The 26,961-nt window shown below is 41.4% G+C and overlaps 1 protein-coding gene across 1 annotated transcript in view; it reads right to left on the bottom strand.

Moving 5' to 3' along the window:
* Window positions 1-26,694, bottom strand: part of ACSS3 (acyl-CoA synthetase short chain family member 3) — a 53,030-nt gene extending 26,336 nt beyond the window's left edge. The window contains exons 1-9 of the mRNA XM_056846519.1: window positions 26,420-26,694; window positions 21,673-21,817; window positions 19,221-19,409; window positions 15,481-15,615; window positions 15,046-15,186; window positions 13,740-13,820; window positions 13,558-13,653; window positions 7,426-7,577; window positions 6,068-6,171 (exon numbers count right to left, since the gene is read on the bottom strand). Of these exons, the coding sequence (XP_056702497.1) occupies window positions 6,068-6,171; window positions 7,426-7,577; window positions 13,558-13,653; window positions 13,740-13,820; window positions 15,046-15,186; window positions 15,481-15,615; window positions 19,221-19,409; window positions 21,673-21,817; window positions 26,420-26,694 (1,318 nt within the window). The remainder of the gene's footprint in view (window positions 1-6,067; window positions 6,172-7,425; window positions 7,578-13,557; window positions 13,654-13,739; window positions 13,821-15,045; window positions 15,187-15,480; window positions 15,616-19,220; window positions 19,410-21,672; window positions 21,818-26,419) is intronic.
* Between the last annotated feature and the right edge of the window lie 267 nt (window positions 26,695-26,961).

Raw genomic sequence — 26,961 nt, 5'->3', positions numbered from 1 at the left:
GGTAAAACCGTCACAGAAATCAGAATAGTATGCCAGTTTCAACATGTATACTGATAGCAATGCCGTGAGTTTGTTCATATGTATGTGTGACAGGCAGGCTAATCGAGTCTGGACAGGGTAGGGGCCATGGAGGGAGTGGCCCCTGTGGGGCAAGTAGTGGCCAGGAGAAGAAGAGTTAGTTTTTATATGCTGACTTTCTCTACCACTTAAGGAAGAATCAAACCGGCTCACAATCACCTTCCCTTTCCCTCTCCACAAGACACCCTGTGAGGTAGGTGGGGCTGAGAGAGCTCTAAGAGAACCGTGACTAGCCCAAAGTCACCCAGCTGGCTTCATGTGTAGAAGTGGGGAATCAAACCCGGTTCTCCAGATTACAGTCTAACACTCCTAACCACTACACCACGCTGGCTAGATTTGGGGTATCCACGCACAGTCTGCCAGTGGGGCAGGTATGGTCTGATATGAACACTAGCTGAATCATGGCCTCTACTGCCCAGGTGGACATGCTTGGACCAGAATGGTCTGGGGGAAGAGAGAGAACAAGGCTCCGGGGGAGAGGCCAATTACTATGCAGAGATTGAAAGGCCGTGATTCTGCACGCCTGGGGGGTGGCTGGTGGAGGAAGAAAGCCTCAACACTATAGTATGGCAAAGTGACCATAACTGTGCCATGAGGTTGCTAATAAAGCAGACTTGGGCAAAACCTCCAGGAGTTGGCTGTGTTGATTCTACCTGATCAAGAGCAGACCCTTGCCAAGCCTACTACAACCTGCGACCCTGCAAGTAAGCTGGGATACACCCACACAAGTGACAGTATGAAAAGGGATTAACTTTAAAATGTGCCTATGCTTATTATGCAAGATATTAGTGATTTTCAGAGCATTTTCTCAAAGAAGGTAAAAGTCTGCACTGTACATACAATAATCATATTATCCTATCATATAACATAAATGAAGCCAGAGGAATTAGAAAGAAGGAAGGAATTCTATGGGTTTGAACCAACTAGAGTGAAGCACATGTTAATTTATTCTGTTAAAGTGAAATAAATAGCAAAATTGTGTCTTTTACCCATTTAATCAACTTTATGAAACTATTGAAGAACAATGTCAAATCTGGCCATCGCTGCAATCTCACTGTCTCACAATGCAATCCAGCCAATCAAGAATCTTTGTGAATGTGATGATATCACTACACCACTAAGCCTGGGGGGTGGGGTGCCATCAAGTCACAGCTGACTTATGGTGACCTGATAGGGGTTTCAAGGCAAGAAACATTCAGAAGTGGTTGGCCATTGCCTGCCTCCATGTCACAACCCTGGTATTCCTTGGAGGTCTCCCATCCAAATACTACTCAGGGTCAGGGCTGAGAGTGTGTGACTGGCCCAAGGTCACCCTGCAAGCTTCCATGGAGCAAGTGGGGATTAGAACCTGGGTTGCCCAGGTCCTAGTCCGACACCTTAACCTCTACACCATGCTGACTCTCTTAGTGAGGGTAAACAAAGGTAATTCAGAGTGCTTGCTTCTGGGATTGCATTGTCTTCATTCTGGATTGAGGGAAGGGAAAAAGCAGCCTTGCCTGGAAGAGTATCAAGGAGGGAGGGAGAACGAACATGGCCAGTGTTTTCAGAAGCCAGCTAGGCATCTGCCTCACCTCTATCACAGAAGCTAAAGCTGCCAGACCATGCAATCACTTCCCAATCTGCAGCTCCACCTTTTGCATCTCATTTTCCATCAGAGATAAAGAATAAGATAAAGAAAATATTTTTTAAAATGTGCAGAATTTTTTGCCTTTCTAAAGATTCACTGTTTCATAAAATTAACCATGATTAATTTATGTCATGCTAATGCAATGTTAGGTGAGCTTTGCAGTTGTAATTAATGTATTTCAGCTGATTATCCCTAGGAACTGTGTGAGAGAGGTATGAGTAGATTTGTAAACTGGGGGAGGGGAGAGTGCAACCACAAATACATATAATAATCCAAATTTTAAAAATCAAGTTATGTATACACTGGACTGGCTGTGCAGGTCAAATCAAAACCAAAACTAAAACCCTAATTTATATGTCCTTCTCACATGGTGGAAGGGATATTCAACTTCCCAATCTGATATGGAACTAACAAGAAATACAAGTGCAGAGGTGCCCCAGTGTCCTCAGTAGACAAGTATTAAATCTGTTAATACAGATAAATGGTCAACCACATCCAAGACACATCATGAACAGTTCTTTGGTGTGCCAAAATTAGTGTGCCAACAGTCGTTAAGTTTTTTTTTCTTCAATTCAAACAATGCAAGAGAAGTACTTGCTATGCTGTCTTTAAATTTTAAATGCTTACAAGTATTATTCCAATAAAAATAATTTATACCCACAACTTTGAATTTGTCTGTATACAACACTGAAACGACACTTGCAGACCCAGATTCATTCATTAAGCCTTCTCAACATGCCCAAGCAGGTGACCTCACACATGCAACTTCTTTATATGTCCCTGAGAAGAACAGATGAACCATGTGCCCCAAAAGAATCCACACAAGCAACCTGGGACCTCGGAAGTACACAAAACAATAGCCATAAGGGCCTTAGGGAGCTCAAACCAACAATGTTTTGTTTTCATGTGCTAAACAGTGGAATATCTGTTACTTGGACCTCTGAGACTGTTCCTTACAATAAAGTTAATCTGGGAAAAACTGCAAAACACAATTTTGTGGAATCTGCCTGTTCCATTTTGTGGAATCATTTGCCTGTTAAAAAGGTCGCAAACAACTCATGATCGTAGGGAAATTTTGAAAAACAAGTCATTTCCATCCCACTCCCAATTCTGAAGAGTGCAAAACTGGCACAAAGCAGAAGCTACAAAAGTAGGTTGACATGAATTGTGTGTGTGTGTGTGTGTGTGTGTGTGTGTGTGTAAAGTGCCGTCAAGGTGCAGCCAACTTATTATTCTGATTTAATTCAAAAAGTTAAAATTGCAATTTTATTTCCTCCATTTCTAAATATACACCCTAATTTCCTAGCACAAACAGATTCATCCCCTGTACCATAGTATACAAGACTTTACATCCCATACTCTGAAAGAAAGATGCAGCCAGCCAGATTATTACTGCATTGTGGGCAAGAAAAACCAGACTTGCCAAATTTTTCCTATCTGCCAAGGTTATTAAGGAGGGGAAAGCACCTTGGAAATCACTCCTAGTCTATCAGGAGTTGCATGCAAAAATGCAAAGTGTTTTTAAAAAATGCACTTTACAAAAGCGCATCATCCTATTTACGTTTAATCCAAGTACTTTATTTGCTGCTGAGCGGCAGTGCTTAGAACTGAGGCAACAGACATAAATTGTTGTTACCAAAAATAATTACACATTTCAGTGCTATTTACAATTTAATCATTTCAAAAACATGTTATCTCTGCTTTTGTCATAATAATAATATAAAGATGGAAACAACTGATTAGTCTGATATGATTTTATTTAACTAAAAATGATGTACAGCAGGGATTAGCATTTTATAAACAGTTTCTCGCTCGTTCTCGAATAGAAGCATCATCATGGCTGCCTTAAGTCTTGTAAAGGATTATTCTTTCTATAAAAGAGATTCATGGAGCTTAACTCTGAGTTCCCTATTCTCAAATCATCAGTAAAACCATCTACTTTACCCTAATGAGGGCTCCAGTCTCTGAACTAGAAAAAGCTGTTGCTAAGCAACAGGAATGACATCAGCAACCTGTAACATCCTCATAGAAATATATAAAACCAGAGGCAGTCACAGCTTCTCTCCCTTATGTAAATGAGATTTAAAGCCCCCTCCCTTCCTATCTCATTCTTCCAGTGTATCCTAAAATAACTTTGCGATCAGCACCATGTCTGAACATGCAATCCCTGGCTCTTCAATCAGAACAACGGCATAAAGGGACAGAAACATAAGCATGGAACAGCTACAAAGATTAAACAGAGGAAGTGAGAAGAACACTTGAATACATGTTTAATGCACATAAAAACATCAGCTTAAAGAGAGACGGAATAGATACAGTAAATCAGATGTTACAATTGTGGTCACCACACGGTATAGTGGTTAGAGCGTGAGGCAAGGATCTGGGGGACCCAGATTTGAAACTTCACTTTGCCATGGAAGCTCGCTGGATGTCCCTGGGCCACTCTCTCTTAGCCTAAACTACCACACAGGGTTGTTGTGAGAATCAAATGGAGAAGGGGAGGATATCTGCAAGGGCCCCACTGAGGAGAAAAGTGGGATATACATGAAGTAAACATGAGAGCCAGTTAGTGAGAGGTGATCTTCAAATCAGTCATAAGGATTAGAACTAAGCAAGAAAGCGCTGCAAATCAGAAAAAAAAAATTGGGCTTTAAGCAAGTGGAGAAGGTGCCAACATACTAACACCCAGTCAGAATTTGATCACTACTAAAAATAAAAGCCGGAGAATTCTGAAGTACTTTTTTTCTTCAAATCACAGTCTGCTTGCCTCTATGCCAACTCTTACTGAGCCATGCCATATTTTCCTATGGAACACTTCTCTGTATAAGGAAGAAAAACAACAGAAAGGAAAACTGAGGGAACCTTTATGTTATCTGTGGCTGACAAAATTTATTTGAAAAGAAGAACATAACCCACATGCCAAGAGAATAAATATCAGGTTATTAATAGCACCATGGCTTGGGAAGGCAGCATAGCAGGGTTCGTACTTCGATGGTAGACTACCAAGGAAAACTCTGCCGAGCAAGGCAATGGCAAACCACCTGTTCTTCTCACTTGGCTTGAAAGCCCTTGCTGGGGTCACCATAAGTCAGTTGTAACTTGGGCCCAAAGCTATTATGGGCTGCTTGTTTTGAATGAAGGACCCTATGTGCCTCAAGGCAATCAAGTCCCCGCAATGACAGTGAGGCCATGAAGGCTTGCAACTCTCCAGCTTTTGCTAGGCTTGCTGGTCTCACAGGACTCAGGCCACAAGGTGTGCAATATGCCCCATTCTCTGTAGGCCTCCTGGCTGAAGTAGAGCAGGCTGTTCTGACAAGTCTATGCAGGCTTAGAGCATGTTCTGTTTACTGCCAATGTTCACTAACAGCATGCAGGTGGCATTCATGCACAGCCCTCACTCATGCTTCTGTATAAGTTGGGTGTCCCTATAAACTGTGGGGCCATCCTCCAGCCCACTGTCTCCTAGAGACACCAATGCATCTGTACAAAGGACATCAATTTTATTAACATGTAGACTAGTGATTCTTACTGGGGAATTGTGGGGACTAGCTATACATTTTCAGGAGCATTTAGAACTTTGACGGGGGAGGCAAATGGGAGACATTTGGAATTTTAGGAAGCCCCTCCTTTCCATATGCAGTGGCTTCTGACAACCAGTGAAGGAGAGTTGTTTTATATGGTTTCACCCCATCCTGTGGATAAATTCTCAGATCCTAATTTCTTCCACCAGGCCCTTAAAACTGTAGCACACAGCAAGCAGGAAGCAAACCTATCATCAATGAGTTGGCTGATCTGACACAAGATGTATGCCTGAGTTCTGTGTATCATATGCATATATAATTAATCTACCTATATAAATAAAGTTTCCTTGTCTGGAGTGCTGTTTTAATTACCTGGTTTTTTACATGTGGCTTGTGGAGTATATGATGATAGTACTATGTACTTGGTGGATAGTAGTGGTATAAAGGTTACAGAGATGTAGAAAGATAACTTGTCTTTTGTTCCTCCCGCAGAAAAGTGCTTTCTTTCTTAAACGACATTTCCTGACACCCATATAAACCTAATTACACATTTCTGTGAAAACATCTGCCTAACGAACACAGTAGGAGGGACCAAGACAAAGGCAAGACAGCAATTAGTTAAGTTCCCGATAGAGAGTCCATGGCCAAATGAGGGCTAGGTCTCAACTGTGTATTGCAATATGAATGATTTGTTTACTACAGTCATAGACCAGCTCAATATAAAGTCATTCACGTGAGCTTAAGGAGCCATAACTGTTAATTGATTTAAGAAACAAAGTTCATTCAAGGAGGAGGTAAAAATTGCCTTTTTTTTAATAAAAACAAATTGTATAGAACTTACCTGTTTGCCACCAGTGATCCAAAACTGGCACCTTGAAGATTTTTTTGCACCATTCTAATGTATCCACATCACATCGCTCACCAGCTACAAACAATGTTCGGAACCTACATTAAAGAGGATTATCAATCTTTATTAAAAACAGTCATAGACCAGCACAGCTCTTCACAATGTACCATTAAAACCCTTAATGTTACGCTCTACCCAAAGGTTAATACAAATAGTAAAAAAAATTGTTTGGACTATTAAAAAAAGGTAAAGGTCCCCTGTGAAAGCACCGAGTCATTCCTGACCCATGGGGTGACGTCACATCCCAACATTTCCTAGGCAGACTTTGTTTACGGGGTAGTTTGCCCATGCCTTCCCCAGTCATCTTCCCTTTACCCCCAGCAAGCTGGGTACTCATTTTACCGACCTCGGAAGGATGGAAGGCTGAGTCAACCTTGAACCGGCTACCTGAAACCGACTTCCATCAGGATCGAACTCAGGTCATAAGCAGAGCTTTTGACTGCAGTACTGCAGCTTACCACTCTATGCCAGGGGGCTCTTGGACTATTAAAGAGGATTATTTTCAAATTACTCCACAATATTTATTTATTTATTTATTTATAGCATTTGTAGTTTGCCTTTCTCAGATTAAGGATGTCAAATGCTGAGCAGAGCTGGTTACAATTGTGGGATTGATCATATAGTTCAAAACATTTTGGTTAAACATCGAGCTCACTGGGTATTAGGGGTGTCTACCAAAAAAACCTGTGTTTTTTTCAGGATGGGTATTTTTTGGCTTTTTTCGGGAATTCTGAAAATTGTCAGCTCGATTATACCCTATGGGGAATCTTTCCAAAGCTGTTTTTTATGATAGAGGCACCAAATTCAGTGTAGCTGCTGGTGACTCTCCTCAGACGAACCCCCGAGGTAACGTTCATTCAAGGAGGAGGTAAAAAAATGCCTTGTTTTATAAAAACAAATTGTATAGAACTTTTATTGGCTCTCATTTTTCTTCCATATGACAGCATCCGTTCCAAGGCTACTCAGTGAGCTTCACAGCTGAGCAGAGCATTATACCTGGGTCTTTCCAACCCTAGTTTGGCACTCTAACCACTACATTGTACTAGCTCTAACAAATCTGGACTTAGAAACAGCAGCTGGAGTACCTTACCCTCAAGACATCGAAAGAGAGACATACTTGTAGACGAGAGAAGAAATACCTGCAAACTGACATAATATGGATGCATGCACACATACATGCAAGTTATCAGGCTATTCGTTTTAGCACCTTCATGGCTCGCTGAACTCACTATATAATCATCTTTGTCCTTGTTTCTAATAGTAAATACACTTCCACTATAGCTTAAGCTCACTTTGTCAGACTGTGCTGCTTCCCCAAGGTAGCCTCAGGGTCCTGCTGACGGATGGCTCTAATCGCAGTCGGTGCAGTAAAAAAGGCAGCTACTCCATGTTCTGCCAGCACACGGAAATAAGCACCAGCATCTGGAGTTCCCACGGGCTTCCCCTATGGAGAGATTTGTTTTAAAGCTGTCACTGAGTAAAAGTGTTCCATGATTCTTTCTTACTGTAAGCTCTGAATGCAACAGTAGTATTGACTTGTGAGCAGCATGTCCAAGTAATGTCTTTGTACAAATATGAGAAAATTATTCCTTTGCTGTACCTTACACGCCTCAGCACTGACTCATGGAACTCTCAAAAACACAGCAATATAAAACGAGCCCAATATTTCAAACATCTCCATCAAATTTTTAGACCGATGCTGCTGAGGAGTATGTGTAGGGGGACAGGAGAGGCAATATCTTTAGCAAGGAATGCCCCAATCAATAACATAACTAGAAATAACTGTGTGCTGTCAAGTCACAACCAATTTGTTGCAACCCCAGGACCATGGGGGTTTCAAGGAAAGAGACAAATGGAGGCAGTTTGCCATTGCCTTCCTCTCCATAGCAACTTCAGTCTTCCTCGGTTCTCTCTCATTCAAGTACTAAATGTGGCCCACTCTACTTAGCTGTCAAGCACTGATGACATTGGCCTAGTCAGAGTTTTGACACACATTACACAGGGAATAAGACTGGGCACCAAACAGGGTTTATTATTTCTTCACATACTTGACATGGAGCTCAATGACCCTTTTCCAGGCAAGTGACTGTATAAATAACCAAGCAGGGACTTGTTGTACTTCCTCATTGTGATGACCTGCACTGTAAGACTATATAAATAGCCGGGGGTAATTTGTTATACCTCTCACATAACAAAGCAACAGAAGAACTGGCTCTCTTATTCAACTCTCCAGCTTCAAGGACATGCTTCCCTTCTCTCAGTCATATATTCTGAGCAAGAGGGACTAAAAGAGAGCCAGCTCCAACTGTTGTTTATTAATGGGAAGTATAAAAAAATTCCCACCTTGCTATTCATGAGTTTCTTACTAAACCAGGACAACACAATGAGGAATGAATAAAGGATTAAAAGGTCTCACCCACTGGGCTTTCCTGTCATCTCCTTAACAAGCTGTAGCTTTCTAAGCCTCAAAATCACATCACAAATCTGACAAACATAATTAACCAGATACAATATTTAACTAGAATAATAGAGTTGTTTATCTGTGTTGTTCTGCTTAAAGAGTACATTCTGTGCAATCCCACATACAGGAATACACCTGAAACAGACCACAGGCAAGACATTCTAAAAATCTCTGGAAGATTAAGAATGCTGGTCAGCCTCCTTTGACCCATGGACAGCAACATCGCATGATGAGGCAGAGCGCCAACATTTTCCTATTCAGCATTAGACACTGACTGACACAGAAATCATGACTAGATTTTATTAAATATTTAAAAAAGTAAGAAATCATGACTAGAACTATAGAAGCCAGGTCCTCTGGACAGTCTCCAGAAAGACAATTCTACATACATGGAGCCTTAACCAATTCACTTACCAAGCAACAGGTATGTCGCAGTTGCCCTCTTGGTTCTCAGCTGCCCTGCACAAAGGTTAGTGTGGTGAGAGCCAGCATGGTCTAGTGGTTAAGACTGGCGGAGTCTAACCTGGAGAACGGGGTTTGATTCCCCACTCCTCCACATGAGTGGCGGACTCTAATCTGGTGAAGCGGGTTTGTTTCCCCCTCCTTCACATGAAGCCAGCTGGGTAGCTTTGGGCCAGTCACAGTTCTCTCTGAACTCTCTCAGCCCCATCTACCTCACCAGGTGTCTGTAGCGGGGAGGGGAAAGGAAGGTGATTGAAAGCCGCTTTGAGACTCCTTAAAGCTAGAGGGGAAGCGTGGTGTAAAAACCAACTCTCCCTCTTCTTCTTAGCCAAGAACCAAGGGAGTCTGGCTGTTTAAAACCTTTTCCTTCCCAACCTCACCTTTTCCTGGGATTGTTACTCTAATATTGGGCTGCCACAACAAAATAACCTGGCTCCTTTTTGAAAAGCCAGAAAATCTCTACAAGTTTGTGACTGACAAGCCAGGTTCTGCCTCTCCCTGAGAGCTGATGGAATGTTGGTGAGATGACAGTTAAAAACAGCAGTTAGTTCAGTTCAGAGGGAGTCTGTCTGAGTGAAGCTGTAGAACAGCTTCATGCTGACTGGGAAAAAAAGGTCAAACTGTAATAAAGAAGCCCTGCTTAGCTTCCAAGATTTGATGAGATCAGGCTATACCATGGTGCCTTCCCTCACCTGATCAATTCACAAATTGGGATAAAGAATCCCAAGTAGCCAACTTATAGAGGTCTGTGACTGCAGAACCATGAGCATAGGTCGCAGTCATGGCTATGGACCTAGTAGATCAGACAACAGTATATCATGAATGGACATTAATTTTTCTATGCATCAAAGTAGGTAGATAGGCAGCGTGAGGCGTATCCCTGGAGGTGTCGCTTCGCAGGCCCTCCACCATGGCTCAAGCAGGACCATTACAAGCTTCAGCAGCCTCAAAATGTGTAGCAGTAGCAAATGCCACTCAGCACCAACTCCTGGCTGGCAGATTTTCTGTACTATAGTGCCTCCCAGGTTCATCTTTTCCTTGGCCTTGGCTCTGGTCTTCCTTTAAAGGGAAGTTGCTCTACCTCCTTTACCCATTCACCAACAAACCTACTCCTCCCATAATCCTTCTCTCCCTAGAGGAGGAACTTCCATCCCCCTTGTCCAATCACTTGCTGTACCCTACCATGTTGTCTACGCTCACTCCCAGGATCACTGGAATCCACCTTCCTCTGGAGAAAATATTCCCCTGCTGCCCAGCGGGACTTCTCATGAGGTGAACCTGCCCCTTGCTCTGCTTTGGCTTAGGAAAATGTTCCCCTGATGCCCAATGGGGCTTCTCATGAGGTGCTCCTGCCGTCTTGCTCTGCTTTGGCTGTGGGCTACTGGAAGTCTCCTGACACTTCTTCTCTGTCAGCCTTGAAGGAAGAGCCTCGTCCTTTCCACCCTTTGCCATTGCTGCTGGTAGAGACAGGCCCACAGGGTGTGGGGCCCCTGAGGATTTGCCTGCCAGAGAGCAGGGCACAGCCTGCCAGGCCAATGAAAACAGGGGCGATGAGGAGCCACCTGGAGGTAAGTACAACACCACCACCTGGGTCGGCTCAGCTTGGGGTGTGATGCAGGCACCCCGAGGGGAGCATGGCACATTCAGCACCGCCCCTGGTGAAGGCTGGGCTCTCTCTCTCTCATGATAGATTAATAATCAATGTTCCAAGAACATTGTCACAAGTGGGACAAAAATGAGAGGTATGCTCTTATTGGAGCAACCTGGGGTATGAGAGGACTCCTTAAGAGAATTAAATAAGGATTTTTTCATTTTATCTGAGAACAGGAATGTGTCATGTACTGGTGTGTGAGACAGAAAGATGGTAACAGTCCTGGTATTTGATGAGGACTAGGACAAGACTTGTGGAGGGATGATCACATAACAAATGCTCAGGGAGAAAAAATTTAGTAGGTGAAGTGGAAGAAGAAAAAATATTTATCATTTGTGAAGTGCCTAAAGGGGCTGAACAAAACACATCAAAGAAAGGATCTGTCCAATTGTCTTACTATCTAGCTTGGAGCAAAAATCCAAGCCAATTCTAAACATTTGAGGAGGAAAAGGCCAAAAATGTATTACAGACTAACTGAAACAAAAGAGGCATTTTGAAAAGAGAACAATCAATTAAACAAAGACCAGATGTTAAAGAGTTCCAAGTGTTGTTTTCTAAGTGAGAAAAGAGTTGGCTGGTGTAGAACTAGTGCATCAGATTCTAAGATACCTGGATGAAGTCTTTGTCCTTGAGACCTCCAGTCTCTCATGCCTATCATTATCAGAGTAGAGCTTAGAAGCCAAGGACCTAAATGGTATATACCATTTAACTTAAAGTATATACATTAAGAGGACATTCTGTCTTGGCAGAAGTCATTAGTCAGGCTGATTTTAATGGAGAAGAAGATCTTGGGTCTCAGAGGATGTGGGCCTAACCTGGAATCCATATAGTGAGCCAGAGATATTAAGACAAGAATAGCCATCAGACAGAACACACAAATAACTGTCTGTCAAAAGTATGGAAGAAAGGTGAAACAAGTAGGATACTTTGTCAGTTGCTTGAAGCTTCTCTCACATGAAGGTTTGCAGTTGTTGGATGTGTAATTGCAGAAAAGGTAGAAAGTCTCAAAAACATGACCATCATCAAACCAAGCCAGAAAACATTTATGAAATCTGATCCCAATACGTCGCTGTCACAGTCACAGGGCTTACTAAGCAAGGCTTTATTCACCATGATGTGAGAAACAAAGGGAGACTATAGAAATGAAAACTCTTAGAGCAGTAAGAAATTAACTGAGCAGAAAGGCTTAATCACTCCAACAGCAGAAGGAAAGGAAGGGTCCAGTGTTCCTAATCATTCAGAAATTTCTTACCTATGCAGCAGTATTTCCACATGTGGAAGTGCAGAGATCAGAATATCACTCTAGCAACCCTAATCTGATGACATAGGCTCCTATTTTATGCACACAAAAAATCAGGGTTGGTGGGAGGGTGTCCAGCATTCTGGCCACAGAAAAACAATGAGGAAGTAAATTCAAATCAAAAGATAGTGTAACCTGAAGATAAAACTCCACTGGTATTGCTGTCATACTCATGCACACAATTATTGTTCTGTAAATGCCATAATGGAAAAAACAGCAACATTATTTCTAATATCAACATACTTATTATTTCATATTTGTTATTTAAGCAATTACGTCCAAACAGATTAAACCTGGTTGCAATTTACAACATAAAAATTAAAAAATTACAATAAAATTTACTAAATTTTATATTGGATATATAATACACTGTGTGTTAAGTGTCATCAAGTTCATTCCGACCCATGGTGACCCTTTGAATCAATGTCCTATCTTTGACAGCCTTGCTCAGATGTTGCAAATTTAGGGCTGTGGCTTCCTTTATTGAGTCAATCCATCTCTTACTGGGTCTTCCTCTTTTCCTGCTGCCCTCAACTTTTCCTAGCATGACTGGTTTTTCCAGTGACTCTTGTCTTCTCATAATGTGACCAAAATACAATAGTCTCAGTTTAGTCATTTTAGCTTCTAGGGTCAGTTCATAATACACTACAATATATAAAATGTTGGTGTTGAACAACTACACCTTTCGTGAGGTAAGGCTGAAACACTAAACAACATAACAAAATGAGGAATTGGTGTTTTTCAAAACATATTAAAAATCAGGAAAACAAATTAGTTAGGAAGATGTGGTCTGAGAGCTACAGCGAAAGATCCTCCCACAAAAAAAATATGTCATATTACCATAGCAAGCTAATGCGGGGGGGGGGGGGGAACCATTAAATGTATGAATCTTCCCAATCCTCCCCAATTTGTTCATCTAACCCAGTACTGCCTACTCTGGGCAGCAGTAGGTTTCCAAACCCTTAGGCAAAAGTCATTCCTAATTCTAACATCTGAGATTCTTTTCACTGTAGATTCCAGATGTTTATATCTGGAATATGCTCCATGTAAAATACATGGTCTACCTGGACCATGTTCTCTCCCCTTCTCTGTGTGTGTGTGTGTGTGTAAAGTGCTGTCAATTTGCAACTGACTTACAGCAACCCCTAGTGGGGTTTTCAAAGCAAGTAATTAAGAAGAGGTGGTTTGTCATTGCTTTCCTCTGCAGAATCTTCCCTGGAGGTCTTCCTTCCAAGTACCAACCCTGCTGAGCTTCCGAGATCTGATGAGATCAAGCTATAACATGCTGCCTCCCTTCCCACCCCATCTCTATAAAATTAAGTGTGTGTGTACATATACATACATATACATACACACACATCCATATAAAGACCCTGATTGCCATTATATCCTGTGCCTTCTTTCAAAAAGCATCATACAGTTATGTAGTATTGTACTATACACTGAGATATGTCTAGCAAGTTACATGGTGCATGCTTTTAAGAACAGCATACCCCTAAAATCTGAAAAATGAAGCAATACTTACAAACAGCATTAAAACAAGCAATTACCTCATATAAAACAGTTGTATTCCCATGCAGAAGAGGGCCATAACAAATGTAAGAATGGCCAACGACCCAGCCTAAATCGGAAGCTGCCCACCAAACCTACAATTAAAAAAAAAAAAAGATTAGATACAGAACATTCAGATCAAATTCCCATAATTATAAAGTAGCATACAAATTCAAATTACCTCTTTTGGTTGAAGCCCATATATAGCTGACATGGTCCAATTTAACATAACTGCATAGCCACCTGTTGGTCTAACAACACCCTAAGTGAGAAGCAATTTGAAATTAAGATCAATTGTGAATAAATATGCATTGAAACCTCTTCTCATCTGGGAAATTAATGTTACTATAATTTTACTTGCAAAGTCAATTCCAGTTCCCACAGATCCATTTAAGGAAGAAGCACATCAGAGGAAAAAACTACTTACCTTTCCTTCAGACAATTCCTTAATTCTTATGGTGTGACCTGTCTGAATACACTCTCACTTGCTGCTTCAGATGTTAAATGAAATACAACCAGCCAAGTGACTTGCATATTTGCAAGACATAGATTCTTTGCAAGGGTTGGGTCAAGACTAAATTTTCCATCAGAGGTACAGAACTTGCTTGCCTGTCCCTCCTCCCACTCCAGCCCATTGATCTCCACAAAATATTGATCCTGGGCGATAGGAGACCGTATATGAGGAACATCTTCAGTAGAAAGTGGGAACTGGTAGAAATTGCCAATTTAGTCTGGATCCAACCCTAATATCTGAAATGAAAGGCGCACAAGGGACACATACAATGACCACATCTAAAATCTGATCAATTCCCCTCCATAAACTCTCCTTCAAGAGTACAAAGAACAAAGAACCTTCATCAGACAGATGTGTAATTTGCCCATCAAGTAACTGGCACTTCCTGTTAACATCTAAAGGATTTCTCAGTCTTTCTTCATGAATAGCTTAGTATCTCTTTTCCTTCTCATTCTTATTCAGCCTGCTCGAGTTTTCTGTTACTACAATCATCCCTCTCGCTTCTCATTAACATGTGAGAGTCTTTTGGTTATTTCTCCAGTTACAGTATATTTCATCAATCTCATCCATATGCCATTTCTACTCAGAAACTTAGATCCTTGATGGTAACCATATCCAGCGCAATACAGAGTTATACAATGTCATCTAGGGAAATGAACAGAACCTGAAGATCAGAGACACAATTGAACTAGCTAGAATCTTCAAGGTGTACCACATAAGATGAAACTGTAGGCTAGGAATTTCCTAGAGATAGGAAATACAAATGCCTCAAATGTTCACCGATAATACATTTCAGATTAAATTAAGAGTAATGAAATATGACCTAATGTGATTAAAGTCAGTTCCAACCATGTTCATCTTCTATTACTAGTAAGCTTTGGGGAAACATTTTCAGCCTTTTAATTAAATGGTCTCTCATGTGGAACAAAACATAATTTGGTCACAAATACTTATACTGAAAGGCAGAGCCTACCTTTGGTGTGCCAGTTGTTCCTGATGTATAAAGAATATAAAGAGGGTGGTCTGAAAGAACAGGGATGCAGTCACATGGCTTTGTTTTTGCCATTTCTTCTTGCCAGTCGATGTCCCGTCCTTGGGTAAGAGGGACAGTTCCCTGCACACCAAAGGATACAATACTGCAACTGTAGTTTATAAAAACAGTGGTTCAAAAATATTCAGCTAGTCTTCCAAATGGCAACATCAAATGTATCAAAGCTCATAGCCGCATGGGGTTTTACACAGCTGTTTTGAAAATTACAAAATGCTATACTTCAACAAACCCGATGAGTCTTGCTATGCAATTAATTAAATGGTGTTCCAGGTCTCACGAAATATTCCAATTAAAACATACAGAAATAAAGAAAAAATGTAATCCAAAAATATGTATAAAAATTAACTGTAAATCTACCATATTAGGACGGCTGTGAATCAGAACTCTCTCAGGTTGGTGTGTTATCATCTGCAATGCTTTTTCTAAAAGTGGTACATATTCCACTTTCCGTCCAGGTTCTATTCCAAAAGTTGATGTTACAATGAGTTTGGGCTGAAAGAAATAAACAAGAATTATACACAAAAGTATTATTTTCTGGGGGGAAATATGGGTGAAAATGACTATGTTGGTGAAATGTTTCAGAAGTACCATATAAGTGCATATACACAATATAGCAGTCTTGTTTCTCATTCTGGATTTTAAATCTGGATTTTAATTCTGGATTAGGATCCTGAATGAATCCCACTTTAAAATCATATGTAAGTCAGATCCCTTATGTACCGTTCTGTGAACTGAAATGTGATGTAAATGACACCTGCCTTCTAGAATGCAGAACTCATAGGACAAGTGAGAAATAACTTCTTTCTCCTCTGCTCAGAAGATTCCTCCTAAAAACTGAGCATTAAAAAAAATCATACATCATATAGTTATGTGGGTGGAGTATGAATATTTTTATGTTCAAGAGCAGAGGGAAAGAAGTTATTTCTCACCTATGTTAGTATGTACTTAGTAGTCTTAGTTGTCTTAGTAAACACTTAGTAGTACTTATTATCTCAGTTGTCTTGCATAGAGAGTTGCCTTAGTATGTACTGAGTCTGTCTTAGGATAGGAAGGGCTCTTGTACATGAACAAGACAGTTCCATTTTATTCAAAATGCAGCATTCAGGTCCTTGAACTAGAAAGAAACTGTTTTAAAATGTATTTATACTTTTTTAACAATACTTCAGGCTTCCAAATGACTCACAATTATAAATACCCAAAGAATTTGGAGAGGATAAGAGAAAGACGGAACTTATTCCCCTTTGGGGAGTTTGTTTGTTTTTGCCAGTGATCACCTCATTAGATTCCTTAAGACACACCATAAGCAAGTGGTAAAACTGAATCCCACCACTTTCTTGTTTTCCTAGGAATTGTGGTAGTGGATCGGGATAAGGAAAGCTGCCATCTCACCTCCAAATACAACACAACAACTATCCCCAAATGATCAGTATCCTTATATACACCTTTGGGAAATTGCAGCTTTTTGGAGAAAGAGGAGTAAGAAAGAGACTGCCAGACTTTGTGTTTTAGAGAGCTTAGTGTGCTCTCCCATTTGTGCAATTTCTTATACATAGGGTTATGGGGATAATATATTTAAATAAGGTTATACTTTTACTGTTACTGTAGCCATGGATAGCCCTATCCTCCATGAACATGTCCACTCTCCTCTTAAAGTCTTTCAAGTTGGCAGCCATCACCACATCCTGGGGCAGGGAGTTCCATAGTTAAATTGTGGCTATCCATGACTATTAGTCAAAATGAATACTAGTCATGATGCATACCTATTCTCTATAGTATCAGAAAAGCATGCCTATTATATCAGGTGCTGTGACTCACAGGCAGGATGCTGCTGCAGTCTTCTTGGTTGTAGGCTTCCTAGAGGCACCTGGTTGGCCGCTATGTGAATAGACTGCTGGACTTGATGGGCCTTGGTCTGATCCAGCATGGCTTTTCTTATGTTCTAGTGTCAAGGCTCTTTCAATAAGAATATTCTACTATTACATGAAAAGTTTATGGGGGGAAGTTATTACTATAATAATTCATGGTAATTTCAATTTCATGAACATTATAGTGAACATTACATAATGCCATCTAACTGAAAACTAGAAGGATATTTTAGACTAAAACATATTAAAATAAAATGGCATCAAGAGATGCATTTGTCAAACAGGCATATAAAAACTAAAGACACGTCAGGCAATAGAAAGAAAAACTCATGCTTCAATTCTACATCTTTAATCACTGTTCACTTTATAATACCTTTTTAGACTTCCAGTACCTGACAATACTAACAATTATCAGTGGCAGGTTTATGTAGTGTGCCCAGAGCTATTTAAAATTCAAGATAAACTACAAAAAACTGGTACAATGCATGTGATGTTCTGTAAGCAGGGTGAGAAAATAATTGTTTTCATTAGATAAGATTCAAGTGTGCTCACCATTGAAAACAGCTTCATGAATGAAGAATTTTAAATATGAACAGAGGCAGAAAGAGACTACAGTGAAGAATCAGATACAACCTAGTTTAATTTTACCTGGTAACTAATAAAGAAAATTTCTCAGGATACCTGAAAAAGTGTTAATTTCCCTTCAGTCATGTTTACACTGATAGCTCTTGAAGATACTGTGTTAGTAAAGCATTGACGCAAGCATTGACTGAGAAGCAATTATTTCTAACAGAGCCTTTCAAGTTAACTGTATGATCCCTGAATATTTGTAAAGGGAAAATTAGAATGAAAATGTGTATCCACTATGATGTCTGAAGACATCCATTTGATGGCGATAACATACTGAAATATTTAGTGGAAATACTTCATAAAGAAAGAATGCTTAAAACAGCAAATAGAAATATTAGTAATAAAGGGTAGCATGTTACTAACATGTCTACTTACTGAGCAAAACTGTTGTTTTTCAGCCTCAAGAATTTACTAAGAATGCTTTCTGTAAAACCTTTGACACATAATTTATATTCTGTACCACAGAGACTCTTTTCTTCTCAATCTTTTATTATAACTGGATACAACTGATTACTGTTTCTTAGCTTTCCCTATTCTTTAGGATTTGGTGATACTGCCCCCTCTCCTTCTGTTGAGGTCCATCAAGGCTCAATTCTTGGTAATCTTCACTCATTGTACTCCTTTCAGAAATCTGGCTTCTTCTTTTGGCTCACCATGTATAAATGTTATGTAGACAATATTCAGCTCTATCATTATTCCTGTCTCTCAGCTTAAACCTTTATCTCTGTTCTCAGCACTTCTGCTCATTATTTTTCTTTCTTCACACTTCAATCACGTTACACTTTGATAGGTTTCTCACCACAGGCGCTGTCTATTGTTTCAAAGTTTAAACTTCTAAACCTTATGTTACTTTATAATATTTCTCCTTTTTTTCCTCCTTTTTACTCCACTCAATCACCCTTCCTTTCATCATAATTTAATTTTTTATTAAACCTCCACTCCCTTGTGCTATTTCTAGCCCTTCTTTCTCATAGTCTCTCTGTGTGGAACTTGCTCTCTTTAGATATTCAGCCAGCCTCTTATTTGTACCACTTAAACATGTTGGGTTGGAACTAATAATCTGTCAGAAGAAGGGGCTGATAGTTGCATATTTTTCCTGCTCCCCTCCCCCAGCAGCCATTTCTGACCCCAGGAAAGTTGATCCCTGGGATTGTTGGGCCCACATGGAGTAAGCTGCTGTAGAGTAGCATGTGTGGCAACACAAGCAGCCTCTATTAGCTAGCGATAAAGTGTGTACTGCTCACTTACTTGAGTGTAACTTGTGCTGTATCACAGCCAAGATTCAGTATGTCTCAGAACTTGTTCCTCTGTGTAGTCTGGAAATGCGCAAATTACATGACGCCCCACATAATAGAAAATGTTAGCTCAGAGACTGATAAATCCCTCAGATAAGCAATTAAACATATACCTTCTGGCAAAAAGGTCTACAAATGCTACTATTCCACAAAAATGAAAGTGTTTTAGAGAGTGTAGTAGCTATTCGTTGCACATCAACAGTGTGAAAGAAAATGTATATATACATAAAATTCCCTGCCCATGAGATTTATAACTCTCCAAAATAAAATTGGTCCCTAACAAAACCTGAACAAAAATATTTGTTACCTTGGCATGATCAATGCGAGTAGAGAGCTCTTTTGAAGCAAACCCACCAAAAATGAGGCTATGTATAGCTCCAATCCTTGCACATGCTAACATAGTGTACATTGTCTCCGGAATCATGGGCATGTAGATGACAACAGTATCTCCTTTCTTCACACCATGGCTCACCATGACTCCAGCTAGCTTGGATACCTGCGTATGTAATATTTTAAAGTTACTTAAAGATAGTTCTAATGATTGATACAGCAGCTTGATAAAAAGGACCCAAATGTATCTGAAAAGACATTTTATTTTAAAATATGTTCTGGAATGTGTGCGTGTTAAGTGCCATCAAGTTGCTTCCGACTCATGGCGACCCTATGAATGAAAGTCCTCCAAAATGTCCTATCTTTGACAGCCTTGCTCAGATCTTGCAAATTGAGGCCTGTGGCTTCCTTTATTGAGTCAGTCCATCTCTTGTTGGGTTTTCCTCTTTTCCTGCTGCCCTCAACTTTTCCTAGCATGACTGTCTTTTCCAGTGACTCTTGTGGTCTCATGATGTGACCAAAATACGATAGCCTCAGTTTAGTCATTTTAGCTTCTAGGGTCAGTTCAGGCTTGCTTTGATCTATAACCCACTGATTTGTTTTTTTGCAGTCCACGGTATCCGTAACACTCTCCTCCAACACCACATTTCAAAGGAATCTATTTCGTTCTGGAATGAGTAATATTTATTTCGTTCTGGAATGATAATCTATTTCATTCTGGAATGATTCGTTCTGGAATGAGTAATATTTAATTAATAAATGAGTAATATTTAATTAATAAAAAGAAATTATTGCATAAATCTGCCACAAGCAACTAGTAAAGCTACACAAAACTGCATAAAAACTAAGGCATCACCGAATTTGGAACAAACAAGAGATTAAAGTTGGCAATATTTCATTCTGTGAAAATAAACCATTACCAATAGTGAATTCTGATTTGCAAATCTCCTGAAGTACTAGCAGCCGAAACTGGGGACAGATGAACAGGAAGCTCATGAACAGGAAGCTCATCCTGCTAATATGTGCTTATATACAATGTACTTTAATAAAATTTCATTTGTGAGATACTCCATTTTATTTGAAAACAAGTGGGAGATCAGAAAGGCCGTGCAGGGGGCATCTCATTTTCCCCATATCTAGCCTCCCTATTTCCTCTCTCCTTTCCCTGAAAGCTCCCATTGTGTATGTAGAGTGCTGTCAAGTCGCAGCCGACTTATGGCAAACCCTTATGAGGTTTTCAAGGCAAGACAGGTGGTTTGCCACTGGAAAACTCCCATTGCCTCTCCTCTTTTCCTGCTTCCTTTTCTCCTTCCCACCCAGCCCACCTTTATGTGCCCTCGCCATGTATTCAGCTTTCTCTCCCTCAACCCCTTGGCAGCCTCTCCCTGGGAAAAGTTTCACCCAGTTGTATGGGAGCCTCCTTGCTAGGTTGTGGCTGCTGTCACACCTGACCAAATAGTGTGGTGGCAGCCTTCACCAGGCTCGGCCATATTGTGTGGGTACTGAATCTCATGTGGTCACTACTGGGCCTGTCCCAGATGAGTCCTCCTCCATCAGGTAACATCAGGGGAGGATGAAGGGACCCTTTCCAGTGAGGTTTTGATCTCCAAGTAAGGCTGCACACCAAGAAAAAATATGTAATACTTTCATACCTACGGTTGGGGGGGGGGAGGAGTCCATAATTGTTAATATTTGTGTAGGACATTACTGCTTGGGATTAAAATTCATGTGGTGTTTCAACTACAAAAAATCATCCTGGTATGGAAATACCCCAATTTAGAATCCCCTCTCTGCCTTGGAGCCCTGACCTGGATGGCCCAGGCTAGCCTGATCTGGTCAGATCTCAGAAGCTAAGCAGGGTCAGCCCTGGTTAGTATTTGGATGGGAGACCACCACGGAATACCAGAGTTGCTGTGCAGAGAAAGGCACTGGCAAACCACCTCTGATAGTCTCTTGCCATGAAAACCCCAAAAAGGAGTCGCCATAAGTCGGCTGCGACTTGACAGCACTTTACACACACACACACACACACACTCTGCCTTGGAAGCTTGCTGGGTTACCTTGGGCCAGTCACACACTCTCTGTCTAGCCTACCTGACAGGACTGTTGTGAGGATAAAATGGAGAGGAGCATGATGTAAACCCCTTTGCATCCCCACTGAGGAGAAAGGTGGGATATAAATAAAGTAAACAATATAGAAAATGCTGTATGTTTTTGTTTTGCAACATTTGGTGATGTTCAGCAATAAGCACTCAAAAATTAAGCTATATGTGAGAAATATCATGTAGCTGGACACTGACATCATAAAATTTGCTGGTATGTAGATAAGAAAAATATATTTGCTATATCTGGAATGTTAATATTAGGTTATAAGAAATTCCTCCAGTTCCATTTGGCATTTGCACACTGAAAATATCCATGAAACATACCTGTTCGAGAACTTCTTTGTAAGTTATAGCCTTTTTAGTATTTGTTACAGGACTGTCATGGATTATAGCAATCTGGTCTCCTTGTCCATTCAAAACATGGCGATCTACAGCATTATAACAAATATTCAGCTCTCCCCCAACAAACCTAGAAGAAAAATAAAGCCATTATACAAAAAGGAAACATTCATAAAGAAGTAAAATTATTTCCTGGGGAACTTCTAAAACATTATATTCTGATTTCTCTTCAGCAATTCCTCAGTCAGGATCAGACACAAAATACATGGGTTGGTGAGCTTACAGTGCCATCCTAAATACAGTTTTACCTTTCTAAATCAATTGTAATTGATGTACCGTAATTGACTTAGACTTCAGTTGTAATTGACAAGTCACAATGTGTAGTTTTGGTTTTAAAAAAATATGTAAACATATGAACTGAGTTAAAAGAGAAAAAGACATGATTCCTTGCATTTAGCACATGTTAAACTTTCAAGCTCCTCTCCATACTCATGAGGTTATTTTTTATTTTTTTTCTACATTTTTTCTTTAAGGAAAAATCTTTTTCACCCTAAAGGTTTGTTGGCAGCCTAACATATAAGCAGCTGAATGATATAAGACACTGGCATAATTCATGCTAATTTCTCTTAAACACTGCCTTTACCTCCAAAACAAAAATATCGCAAGCTGTTAAGCATAGCTGCCCTACCCAAGTTGTCCCAGTTTGAACAAAGTTGGCTGGATTATCAGCTCAGGTTAATCAATGTGTGGTTCTAACCTTGACCATGGCTAGTAAGATCAATACTTCAGAAAGCCAGTTATTTACCAAAACCATCTATTTATTAAGAGCTACTCTATAGAGGAAATCTAAATGTTTGGGTGACCTAACCTACAGTATATCTGTACAGATGAGTTTGAGGGGGGGGCACATTGTGCCTGTATTCCGACTGCACTGATTTCACCACCTATATAACCTGCAGACAGGAGCATTCGCCTAGTCAACACTGTAGGAACAGCCTACGCAACTGGAGCAGGAATGTCATGTCAGCATTCTCCTGTGCCATTTATTTCACAATATTTTTCCAATGGTTTAGCTGTAATGAGCTGAAGTAGAAGCAAAAGGGGAGCAGACACCTGCAGCTATTGCCCTATTTTAAGAAAACAGTGACGAAGCCTTGCTTTGAATTAATTTTTTTTACAGGGAGAAGGTTCCACGGTGCCTAGTTAAAATCAATCGAAAGTTTCTGAACACTTCAGCACTACTTCTGAAAGGAAGAAGACTCAAGATGGATCCATTTAGATCCTAATCTCTTCTACCTTTACCTCTGATCCTACCACTGTATTCAGAGCCCCTAACCCCATGGGCAGACCACAGGGAATTCTTAACTCATATCAATGTTGCATGGAAAAGCAGAACATTTAGAAAAACCTGCAGTTCCTCACCATTTAGCACCTGCCCACCAGAATGTCAGTCCTCTAGCAATGACATAGACTTGCGAAGGCTTCCTGGCCACAATTCAAGGTGCTGGTGTTGATCTTTAAACCCCTATATGGTTTGGGACCAATGTACCTGAAGGAGTGCTTATGCCCTTATGAACCTACCTGACCGCTGCGGTCATCTGCCAAGGCCCTGTTTCAGATGCCCCCGCCTTCTGAGATTAGGTGAGTGGCAACCTGGGAGAGGACTTTCTCAGTAGTAGCACCAAAACTTTGGAACTCTCTCCAGGGAGACTCATCTGCTCCCTTCGGTTGCCATCTTTTCTAGCAACTGAAGACATTTTTATTTCATTTGATATTCTCTTGGTGATCCCCGTGGCGCAGAGTGTTAAGCTGCAGTACTGCAGTCAAAAGCTCTGCTCACGACCTGAGTTCGATCCCGACGGAAGTTGGTTTCAGGTAGCCGGCTCAAGGTTGACTCAGCCTTCCATCCTTCCGAGGTCCGTAAAATGAGGACCCAGCTTGCTGGGGGTAAAGGGAAGATGACTGGGGAAGGCACTGGCAAACCACCCTGCAAACAAAGTCTGCCTTGGAAACGTCGGGATGCAACGTCACGCCATGGGTCAGGAATGACCCGGTGCTTGCACAGGGGACCTTTACCTTTTTTTACCTGGCGATCCCTACTTCCTAGCCAATGTTTTAATTTGTTTTTATGTTTTCATGTGTGTTCTTTAGCTCAGGTTTCAATTGTTTTTAATGATGTGTTGGTTGGTTTTAACGGTTAAGATGTGATTCCATTACATACATTTTTAATTTATTAGCCACCTTGGGGGCCCTATGAGGGCAGAAAGGTGGGGTATACATTTTGTAAAATAAATAAATAAAGTGCCCTGTGTGCACTTACGAATAAGGACTTACACACAGTCCATATGTAAAGTAAATGTTACCTAACTGCTCCTGGATCACATCACATATGCCCAATCCAGATGCTAAGTTTGTGATATCATTCACACATTTCAGAAATACCCAAGCCAACAGAAGACTTTTGATGGCTTTTTATAAATTGTTTTGTCTTCCTACTCTGAACCCCACTATACAAGCGCAAATCCAGTTCAAATCCATTTGCACAGTTTTGCAATAGAGCAACAGAATAATTGTTCTAGTCTGCAGAAAAATGTCAAAAACAAAAATCCATGAAAACATGAAGCTGCCTTATACTGAATCAGATCCTTGGTCCATCAAAATAAGTGCTGTCTCCTCAAAGTCTGAGGTCTTTCACAACCCCTAAGATCTGATCCTTTTAACGGGAGAGGTTGGGGACTGATGCTGAGCCCTTCTGCAGTCAAGAAGAGCCCCTACCACTGAGGCATAGCCCATTCCCGGCAATACTGAACCACAGTCCATCCCTGGTACCAGACACACAACCCACGGTACCAATCAAGATATCACAAAAGAGCATGTGTCACAACACAGTGTGCACCACAAAGCACAGTGCAGGCTTTAGAGTTATCTAGAATTTTTCATCAGTACAACGTACACATCTTGACCTGGAAAGCCCAGGCTAGCCTGATCTCATCAGATCTCAGAAGCTAAGCAGGGTTGACCATGGCAAGTATTTGGATGGGAGACCCCCAAGGTATACCAGGGTTGCTGTGCAGAGGAAGGCACTAGAAAACCACCTCTGTTAGTCTCTTGCCATGCAAACCCCAAAAGGGGTCGCCAAAAGTCGGCTGCGACTTGAAGGCACTTTACACACACACAAGTAAGCCCTAGAGAGCCCCATAGAGTCGTTATGCAGAGGCAGGCAATGGCAAACCACCTCTGAACATCTCTTGCCTTGAAAACCCCACCAGGGGTTGCCATGAGTCAGATGTGACTTGACAGTTCAAAACAAAAACAGAAACCCAACAACCATACAGGCGGAGAATAAAAATTGTTTCAAGGCACAGTGGCGCAGCCCAAAGTCAGTTGTTGTCAGCTTAAAAGGAAAAACAGAATGAGCTGCAGATTAAACCTGATTAGCTGGTGCTGGAAGCAAACCAGGTTTTCAAGTTGTACAAAGTTGCTGGGGACAAAAGAGAGGAAAATAATGGCAACCTCCCTTTGTGAATAAGGCAGCAGTTAGTCAAACAAATTATAACTGACCTGAATCTTTCAACAAAAAGGTATTTTTATCCTTAAAAATTGTTGTGACCTTTATTTGAATACTGTGGTGCAGCAAGAGATGGAAAACATTACCTCTGCACAAACAGTTGAAATAAGAATGGTTTTTTAAACAAGTTTGTAAGATTAAGCAAGTTTGTAAGATTAAGCACTTTGTATTTTGATATGATATATCAGGTGTTCTTTTATGTACAGTGTCTTTCTCTTCACAACTAGTAACCACAGTCACTTACTAAACAAATCCAGGAATAATGGATTGTACCCACAAGCATGGGGAAGAGTGATGTTTAAAGGTGGATTGTGTAACTTTGTCAATGTTTGGTTAAGAGCTGAGAATAGATTCTATTCGACATTAATGACATCAAGTAGCTGAAATAAGTATAATATCCACATGTATGGTGGCACAAGCTTGTTAAAATGCATTATATTGGGGTGAGGGGGCTCAAAGCCAGTCTGGAAGCCATGTTGCCCGATTCCAACCAGGGACCAGATTCGATAAATCATCAAGGCACCCACCACTTGACAATGCTCGGGGGGGGGGGGGTTATATCATTGAAAAGCTCACTCAAATAAGCTCACCTTCTAATATCTGTCTTACTTTTAGTAGTCGTGCCACCTTTTTTCTGACAGGCCTCCTACGGCTTCAACAGGCAGACATTCAACAGGTGGCGTCCCAGACAGTAAGCAAAGTGAGGAGTTCGTTCCTACCAGTTGCATTTCTGCCTGTTGCGTCGCTACTAAGGGTTAAAGGAGTCTGCTGGGGGATCGGGAAATGGGACGGCACTTTCAGGAGGGGGCAGGCGTGGTAATGTTTTGTAACAAAGGGGGGGGGAGAGAATTAGGTGACTCCTTATAGACCAGTGGTTCCCAACCTGGGATCTGGGGACCGCTGGGCTGTGGGTGTGCAGAATTATTGCAAGGGGTCCACGAAACCAGATGTGCACAAAGCAGTGTCATTTCGATCTTTTTCTCATTATGTATTTTCTCCATCAGCAGATTCTAACAGGGCAGTTACTCTCGTATGGGGTCTGCAAAGGGTTAAGAAGGGGTTCTCAAACTTGAAAAGGCTGGTAACCACTGCTATAGGCGAACAGATCATTTGTTGTTACTGCTTGCGTGACGTGGCCCAGCCAGCGTTTCGCCGGCCACTCACCAGGAGGCGCTGTAGGGGTCCTTCCTCTCCAGGGTTTTGGCCCAGGGCTTGTGCCACTCGATGCCCCGCGCCGCCTCTGCCCACAGTTTTCCAGGCTCCTCCACCGACGCCCCGAAAACGGCCTCGTAGCCGCCTGCGGGGCCGGCGGCCCGCGCGGAGAAGGAGGCCGCTCTCAGGAGGCGGCTCGGCGCTCCAGCCCCGCGCCCCAGCCCCGCGCACGAGCCCCTCCAGCGCACCGCCTCCCGCAACAACAGCCTCCTGCACTGGGCGCTCATGCTCTCCGAAGGGGCTGCAGCCTGACCCGCCCTGGCCCTGGCCCGAGGCGCAAGACTGAGCGGCCCGGCCGTCTCCCCGTACTCAAAAAGAAATCGCCTCCTGGGAAAGTTACTCGAAAGAGCCGAGCTGGATTCCTGAGGGAAGAAACCTCGCCTCTTGCACCAGGGCCCTTTGGCGTGGCAAATAATCAGCCAACAGTGGCTCCAGTCCGGGCTTTGCTGTTGGCTCTCCAAAACATCCTCCCCCCCCTTTTTTTTTGTGGTGGG

The sequence above is a fragment of the Euleptes europaea genome, chromosome 3 (genome assembly GCF_029931775.1).
Source record: "Euleptes europaea isolate rEulEur1 chromosome 3, rEulEur1.hap1, whole genome shotgun sequence".
In the NCBI taxonomy this organism is placed as follows: domain Eukaryota; kingdom Metazoa; phylum Chordata; class Lepidosauria; order Squamata; family Sphaerodactylidae; genus Euleptes; species Euleptes europaea.
The sequence above is the reverse complement of the archived record's forward strand: the minus strand, read 5'-3'. Positions and strand labels throughout refer to the sequence as shown.